Below are 9,147 nucleotides of genomic sequence, written 5' to 3'. Positions count from 1 at the left end.
TGTAAACTCCTATAATCATTTGATCCTCTTGTTTTCTAAGTCTTGGGTTGTTGATGGGTTGTTTGATTCTCTTACCAAGCATGCATTGGAGTAAGATTGAATTCTCTATGACTCTGAAATTTGTGATTGAAGATGGTTTTGAGAAAAATTTTCAAAAATTTCTTTTATGTCAAGTGAAGTTTTGTGGGTACTTTGGTTTAAATCTTTGACCTTGAACACAATTGAGCACATAGTCGTTTTTCTCTTATTCTATTTTGCTTATGAAGAGAAGAAGTTGAATTAATTGAAAGAGGGAGGTTCGATTTTGCTTTGCTCTAGAATCCGTTGATGGGTCCTTGAGGCGAAATCCTAGTTGAGACCAAATATCAGAGAAATGATCTAGGCATTTCTTTGGCATAACCAAAAAGCTTTCCCAGCCGTCCTAAATGTCATGCCATCATTACATGGTGTGTTTCCATAGTCAACCCCCTTGAGCCTTCATGAGCCTTTATTGATTCTTTAAACTACATAAACCATGCCCGCTCTAAGCCTGAAAAACAATGAATCTACCGTTGATAGTTTGAGAAAATACTTTGGTGGAGAGTTACATTTAAAAGAGAAAATTGGTTTCATGATGAAACGTATTATGTTTGCTCTGTTTGATCAAAGAAAAAGAAGAAGAAGAAAGGAAGTGATTGAAAAAAAAAAGAAAAAAAAAAGAGAAAAAGAAAAAGAAAAGAAAAGAAAAAGAAGTCGCCAAGCGGAATGTGAATTACCTCAAATTTTGTTAAGGGAAGACATCGGTGATTACAGCAATAATAATGCCACAAGTATGAGCATATTGCCAAGAAAGAGCTATGATTTGAATCATGTGAGTTTCTCTTTTAATGTTCTTTTCACTAAGTATTTTCCCAGTTTGATTTAATTTCCCATATCCAGTTCTTTCTTAACCCTCACCCTGTGGCCTATCATTACAACCTTAATAAAGACCTTTTGATCTTTGATTTTGGTGTTGACTACATTAGTGGAGAGGATTTCTGAAAATTGGACTTATGGGGTTAAGTTTTAGGAGAATTCTTCTAATTTTGGTTGTTCTACTTTTATCTGAGTTTGCAGGTGGTTTGAGGTTAAATTGACTATATCATACACACACTCAAGGTCTTAGCTTTAGGTTGAAGTAAACGCCTAACTCTTGCTTGACAAATTGCAAAATTTTTGATTGATTTTCTTGCTATCTTTGATGTTAAAAGAGTAAGATACTAGAGATGAAATCTAAATTCATAAAAGCTTGGTGAGTGATGATACTTCTCTTTGGGGTCGAGTAGATATTGCCTAAACTATCATTTGTTTTTCTTTTTGTTTGAGGACAAACAAAGTTGTAAGTTTGGGGGTATTTGATGACTTGCAAAATTTCATATTGCAGATTTTACAAGTTCGCTCGAGCGGAGGCTTTTGGCTACTCGAGCGAATTCAGGCAGATTCAAACGCTCGACTACCGCTCGACAGGGAGCTCGAGCGGGTTGCTGAAAAACGAAGATCACTCGAGCGGAGACATTGGCCGCTCGAGCGAAATCAGGCAGAGTCGAACGCTCGATGTGCGCTCGATAGAACGCTCGAGCGAAATCAGGCAGAGTCGAACGCTTGACGCGCACTCGACACCCAGCTCGAGCGAACATCGTATTTTGACAGATTTTAGGTTTTCCGCCATGGGACCATAAGACGATTAGTGGTGGGGTCAGCCACAAGGCGATTCCTAAGTCACAGAATGCCAGAGGCATGGCCGTAAGCAAAGGCGTGATCCCTGGTAGTAGGGACGTGAGCTAACTGGGAATGAAGCTGTGTGATCTCTGCTTGAGTATTAGCTAGCTCATTCATCTTCTCAATTAGCCTTTGGTGCTTGGCAACAAGAACGAAGTTTGCCTTCCTAAGCTCCTTGTTGATGTCCTTACGATTTTCCTTAGACCGCTCATGGTGATTCTGGAGATCTACCAGGGACCCATTCACCTCTAAAATGTCATGGGCGGTATGGCAAGCTTTCTCCACAGTGGCTGCCAGCTTCCATGACAACTCGCCATGAATTTCTTGAGAGCTAGTCAATTCTTCACAGATCAAGTTTAATTCTCCTTCACTGGCAAGAAGCTCATTTGAGACTCTGATAGTTAGGACCTTGCCGAGTCCCTTTTGGATTGAAGAAGCATCAGGGCAAAGTTGTCCATGGTCTTCCCTCTTAGGCAAGGCGAGCGGCTTCATGGAGCTTAAGGATTTCTCCCTCGCGCATCTCCAAGTCACCTTGCAACAAGTAGGAGTAGCCTTTTGACTGCTCCAACAGAATCTCCAACTCTTTATTCTTCTCAGCCAAGGCTTCCAGCTCAGCTGTATCAACCCACCACTTCTCAAAAGTGCGCTTGGCGACATAGCACAACTTACGCCGCTCCTTAACCTCCTCTTCTAGGCGGGCACAATCTGCCACAATCCACATCACTAGATCATTAATGCCCTGTAAAAGGAAGGTGAAACAGCCCAAAGTAAGAAACGGTATGTAAGCACCAAACGAAGAAAAATGAGTCGCATTGCACCTCAAAGAACCAGTCCTTTAAACAGTTAGCCATCTGAGTGATGGCTTCAGCTTGGGCACTAGCAGAAGTAGAGGAAGCACGGCAACTAGCATCACCCCCAAGGATCTCCCTAGGGCAAGAAACCACCCCGAGCGAGGAAGCCTTTGCAAACCTCAGAGTTGAATCAGCCACCTTCCCCCGAGGCGTGCAAGTGGACGAGGGGATGTGGTGTGGGCCAAGTCAGCCTCGACTAGATGGGCATCTTCTTGTAAACAGTTGCCCTACTCCTCCTCGAAGAAGAAGTCGGTGTCCCCCCCCCCCCCCAAAGGATGAGGCATGGAGGTGAGAAAGGGAAAGGCCTTCACCACTACCAACCAACAAAAGGGTGCTCCCTCCAAAGGTAGTGACTGGCAAGGTCTCTAGGCCAGTTTGCATTACCCCAGTCTCATTACAAAAGTCCTTGCAGCAATGGGGTGTGCACTCTACTGTGTTGAGAACTTGATGAATAGCAGAGAAAACTAAAAACAGAGGAAGGATTGTGTAATCTGATATGAATTAACTCGATACTTGATGATTAATACATGAAGGTCTATGTAATATTTATACTACACAGAGGAATAAATGTATAACAGAAATGTAACAGAAATAACTGTATTTTAAATCTTCTCCTTCTCTTTTTCTGCCTTTAGCTTTTCTTCTTTAGACTTCAACTCTATGCTGTCAATGTGAGAGGCTATACTCCAACACCCCCCCTCAAGATGAGCATGTATATTGATAATGTTCATCTTGCGCAAATTATGATGGAAAGGCAGTGATCCGAGAGGCTTGGTAAATATATCTGCTAGTTGTAATCTTAAGGGAATATAGAAAAGCTTTATAACATTCTGCTGCAATTTCTCCCTAACAAGATGACAATCGATTTGAATATGTTTAGTCCTCTCATGTTGTACTGGATTAGTTGCAATAGACAAAGCTGATTTGCTGTCAGTGTAGAGCATTGTAGGCTGAGAGTGATCAACACTGAGATCTTGAAGGGCATATAATAACCACTGCACCTCACAGGTTGTGGCAGCAAGAGCCCTATATTCTACTTCTGCAGATGATCTGCTAACTGTGGCTTGTTTCTTTGATTTCCATGAGATTAAAGAATCTCCTAGAAAAATTGCATATCCTGTAACACTTCTCCTGGTGTCTAAGCAACCTGCCCAATCACTATCAGAAAAGGCTTTTAATTGAAAATCTGAAGATGAAGAGAAGAACAATCCTTGTCCAGGTGTAGCTTTTAAGTATCTAAGCACACGCATAGCAGCTTGATAATGAGAAACTGCTGGTTTAGCAAGAAACTGGCTAAGGACTTGAACAGAATAGGCCAAGTCAGGCCTTGTAACTGTCAAATATAGTAGCCTGCCAATTAACCTTCTGTAACCCGAGGCATCTTCATAGAGATTAGGATCATCTGTACTAAGTTTAAGAGTAGATTCCATTGGAAATGCAGCTGGCTTGGAACCTGTGAGACCTGCATCTTGAAGTATATCCAAAGTATACTTTCTTTGACAGAGAGAGATGCCAGATTTTGATCTGGCTACTTCCAATCCTAGGAAGTACTTCAATTGCCCCAAGTCCTTGATTGTGAACTTATCATGCAGAAATATCTTGAGTTGCTGAATCTCAATTAGATTATCACTAGCTAGTAGAACATCATCTACATATACTAGAAAAGTAATGAAAGAAGTGGCAGTTTTCTTGATAAAAAGTGAGCAATCAGAATTGCCTTGAGTAAAGCCATATTGAAGAAGAGCTTGAGAGAGTTTGGCAAACCATTGTCGAGATGCCTGCTTCAGGCCATAAAGACTCTTTAACAGTTTACAAACTACATTGGGATATTTAACATCCAAACCAGGGGCACTTCCATGTAAACTTCTTCATTTAATTCACCATGTAAAAAGGCATTATTTACATCTAATTGGTGAATATACCATCCCTTAATAGCAGCAACAGCTAATAATAACTGAATTGAAGTAAGTTTTGCCACTGGGGAAAAAGTATCAAAGAAGTCTAATCCTTCTTGTTGAGTGTAGCCTTTGGCTACCAACCTTGCTTTATGTCTTTCTATGGTTCCATCAGCCTTGTATTTCACTTTAAAAACCCATTTACAACCTATGGTCTTTTTATTTTTAGGTAAAGTAACAAGTTCCCAGGTTTTATTTAACTCTAAAGCAATGAGTTCATTTCTCATAGCAACTTGCCATTCATGAGATTTTGCAGCTTGTTGATATGTTTTGGGTTCTTTGATAATAGAAATTGAAGCTAAGAAAGCTTTGTGTGAAGCTGAAAGTCTACTGACAGAAATAAAAGAGGATATAGGATAGGGATTACCTGTGTTAGAGGAACAACCAATGGAAGCAGATGAGTTGATTGCATGAGGAAACAATGAGGCAGTACCACAATAATAATCCTGCAAAAATTTTGGTGTTTGTTTAATCCTTGATGATTTTCTGACAGCAGGGATAGGATTTGCTAAGTCAGTTTGATGGTTGCTGTCAATATGAGATGAATCTGAACTTTCTAAGTCATTTTGGTGCATGCTGTCAATATGAGAGAAATCTGAACTTGCTAAGTCAGTATGATGGAAGCTGTCAATATGAGAGGAATCTGATTCATTAGGAATCAGTGATGTAATATTTTGATCAGAAGAGATAGGATTGTTTATATGAGAGGAATTATATTGGAATTCTGAAGGAGGAAACAGAAAATTAGGTATGGCAGAATTAACTGGAAGACTTTTGAATGGAAAGTTGGTTTCATGGAACACAACATTTCTGGAAATGATGATTCTATTAGTGTTTAAGTCCATAAGTTTGTAACCTTTGACAGCAGAAGGATATCCTAAAAATAGACATTTTGTTGCTCTTGGATCAAACTTTTGTCTGTGACTAGTAATTGTAGATGCAAAGCATAAGCATCCAAAAATTTTTAAATGAGAAAGATTTGGTGATTTGTGAAATAACATTTCAAAAGGTGTTTTATTTTGGAGAAGAGGAGTTGGAATTCGATTTATGATATGGGCTGCAGTCAATACACAATCACTCCAAAAAATTAAAGGTAAGTTTGCTTGAAACATCAAAGCTCTAGCTGTGTTTAATAAGTGTTGATGTTTTCTTTCAACCACTCCATTTTGTTGTGGAGTTTCTACACAACTTCTTTGATGTACAATTCCATTGTCACCATAAAATTTTGTAAGGAAAAATTCTGAACCATTGTCTGTTCTTATGGTTTTTACAGAGGTATTGAACTGAGTTTTAACCATGTTACAAAAATTTGGTAGTAAAGATGAAACCTCAGATTTAGTTTTAAGCATATACACCCAGGTGCATCTTGTAAAATCATCTACTATAGTGAGAAAGAATTTAAAACCAAAATATGATATAGTAGCAAAAGGACCCCATATATCACAATGAATCAATTCAAATTCTTTATTAGAAATACTTTGTGATACAGGGAAAGAAAGCTTTTTCTGCTTTGCTAGTGGACAAATTTCACAGACATTTGTACAATCAAATGTTATTGAATTGTCTATTTGTCTAAGAAAAGGTATTCTAGAATTTGAGACATGACCTAATCTGTAGTGCCAAAGGTTTGGCTGATTTCGAGTAATGATTGATGCAGAGATTGGTGTAGGATTAAACTGATTGTGCTGACAAGAATTAGCTTTTGAAGAAGCTTGAGGTAGGTAATAAAGGCCTTGTTTCTCATAGGCAATCCCAATCATCTTCTTCATTGATTGGTCCTGTAAAAGGCAATGTGAATCAAAGAAAGATAGACAAAGATTAGATTCTTTGGTTAGTTTAGAAACAGATAATAGGTTGAATGAAAAGCTTGGAACACACAAGACATTATGCAAATGTAATGTGCTAGAAAGACTTACAGTTCCAATATATAATGCTGGAACAGTTTGACCATTAGGAAGATTTATGGAATTTGTAACTGGTTTAGGAGTAGAAGAATATAGCAGTGGTGAACAGATCATATGATCTGTTGCACTAGTATCTAGGATCCAAGAAAATTCAGATTTTAACTTGGTAGAAACAGAATTGCATTGACTGAAAAGATTACCAGAAAATTGAGTGGTGGCTAGATTTACTGCTGCTGTGGATGTATCAATGTTCTGAGTATTTGAACTCGAATTGGCAAGTGCTATGAGTTTATTGAATTCTTCAGCAGTTAGACTAAACCTTTGGCTCTCATTACTGTTTTTAATAAAGACCTCTTCAGTTGAAATGGCTGCATGTGCAGAAGGAAGATTTCTTTTTCCCTTAGGTCCAGTCCATCCAGGAGGATAGCCATGCAATTGAAAGCACTTGTCAATTGTATGACCATTATAACCACAGTGAGTACAATGCAGTGAGGATTTCTTCAGCTTGTCTTTGATGAACTTGGACTGAGTATTCTGATTGGACTGAGTATAATGCTTGGCCAACAAAGCATGTGTGTCATTACTTGTGAAGTTGGTCAATTGCCGTTGACTTTCTTCTTGAAGCAGCAAAGAAAACACTTTAGCCATGCTAGGCAATGGAACAGCAAGTAACAATTGACTTCTTACTGAGGCATAAGAATCATTCAATCCTACCAGAAATTTCAACACGTAATCTGACTGTTGCCTAAGAAGCAAGAAATTGAACAGATCACAGGTGCAAGAAGCCATCTTGCCACATGTACAAGTTGGAAGTGGCCTATAATTGACATACTCATCCCAAAGAGTCTTGAAAGCACTGAAATATTCTGTAATTGAGGATGAACCTTGGTTTATACAGCTTAGGGATTTTTCAAGATGAAAAACCCTTGGTCCATCACTTCTCAAATATCTTGTTTTTAACTCATTCCAGAGGTCTACAGCAGATGCAACATAGAGTAAACTATTTCTAATATCTTTAGAAATAGAATTCTTGAGCCAAGAAAGTACCAAATTATTGGCACGAAGCCAAGCAGTATGATTAAGACGCTGAGTAGTAGGAGGAGCAGTAATTGAGCCATCAATGAAAGCTATCTTGTTCTTCACAGTGAGGGCAATGCTGATTGAACGACTCCAAGCAATGTAGTTGTCTCCTCCAAAGATTTCTGACACCAAGAGAGAACCCGGATTATCACTAGGATGAAGATAATATGGGCTAGAGGAATCATTTGAAGGGTTAAGAATACGAGATGAAGCTGAAGAATTAGGGGAGTTTTCTTCTGCCATGTTTCCAAGAATTGGAAAGAAAGTGCAAGAATTGAGAAACAAGATTCTCGAGGAACAAGAATTAAAGATTCTTGAGCAGAAATATGTAATCGAAGTAGAAAGATTGTAATTGAAGTAGAAAGATCAGAGTGTGCAATGCAGATTGCAAGAATATGCGGAAGCAGTGTTTGTGAACTCTCAATCTGATACCATGTTGAGAACTTGATGAATAGCAGAGAAAACTAAAAACAGAGGAAGGATTGTGTAATCTGATATGAATTAACTCGATACTTGATGATTAATACATGAAGGTCTATGTAATATTTATACTACACAGAGGAATAAATGTATAACAGAAATGTAACAGAAATAACTGTATTTTAAATCTTCTCCTTCTCTTTTTCTGCCTTTAGCTTTTCTTCTTTAGACTTCAACTCCATGCTGTCAATGTGAAAGGCTATACTCCAACATACTGCATTGGCATGATCACCCTCTGGGAGGGTGGAAGCTCCGTCCTCCCTATCGATGGGAAAGGCACTCACCACTTCTTCACAAACATCCCAGTCAAGGAAGGTGGGCCAGCCCTTACACCTGTGATAGAGTCTATGTTGAGGGTAGGCACCACCTTAGCTTCCAACTCACCTTCCCTCACCGGACCCTCTATAACAAGAAACTCAAATACAAGGTTGGACACTAGAGGGCGTGCTTGCTAAGGGGGCACAACTCAAAGGGAAGCAGCCAAATCGAACAAGGCCATGCTGGCTAAACCCTCAACGTCTCTTAGACTAGAGGAATGCAGTTGGGCGGAGGACCTGCAGGGTGATGGAAATGTAGCAGTAACTGGCGAGGTGGACAGTTGGACTTGATCGCCCCCTGAGGGTGCGGTAGCTTCCTCTAACTACGGCACAGGGAAAGCTTCAATGGCTAGCTGCACAAGCATACGAGTCTGGGCATCCTCCAAGGGTGCCAAAGCTTCTATAGGGAATGGTACTAGAAGCACAGTTGCGGCTGGAGACATGGGCATCTGGACACAGGAGCCCTTTGAGGGCGCCGAAATTTTCTTTTGCGGAGACAAAGAGAGAGAAGAGTTTCAGAGCGGATCCTTTTTCTCTAGCTTTCATCTTCATTCTTTTTCTTGCTTCTTTCTTCTCTCTTCTATTCATTTCCCTCCTTTTCAAATCGCCTCTTTTCTCTTTCTTTTCTTGTACGGCGCCTCTTACTTTTCTAGGAGAATTTTGGTAGAGGAGGGGGAATAGTGTCTAAAATCATGAATGAATGCCCTTGAACATTGGATCGGTTGGGAGACATTAGGAACCGATCAATATAAACAGGCATCAACAAAAAGTCAATCCAAAGATCATCTGGATGAGCTTCAACCCAGGAACGAACGGTTTCAAT

The 9,147-nt window shown here is 39.5% G+C and overlaps 1 protein-coding gene across 1 annotated transcript; it reads right to left on the bottom strand.

Annotated features, from left to right (window-relative positions):
- Nucleotides 1–6,223: 6,223 nt before the first annotated feature.
- LOC122280981 lies at nt 6,224–7,130 on the bottom strand. Its single transcript, XM_043092143.1, has 2 exons — nt 6,648–7,130; nt 6,224–6,321 (listed from the first exon to the last, which is right to left on the bottom strand). The coding sequence occupies exons 1-2, from the start codon at nt 7,093–7,095 to the stop codon at nt 6,284–6,286; spliced, it is 486 nt and encodes a 161-aa protein (XP_042948077.1). The 5' UTR covers nt 7,096–7,130; the 3' UTR covers nt 6,224–6,283.
- Nucleotides 7,131–9,147: the final 2,017 nt, after the last annotated feature.

This window comes from Carya illinoinensis, chromosome 11 (assembly GCF_018687715.1).
Source record: "Carya illinoinensis cultivar Pawnee chromosome 11, C.illinoinensisPawnee_v1, whole genome shotgun sequence".
Classification (NCBI taxonomy): Eukaryota; Viridiplantae; Streptophyta; class Magnoliopsida; order Fagales; family Juglandaceae; genus Carya; species Carya illinoinensis.
The sequence above is the reverse complement of the archived record's forward strand: the minus strand, read 5'-3'. Positions and strand labels throughout refer to the sequence as shown.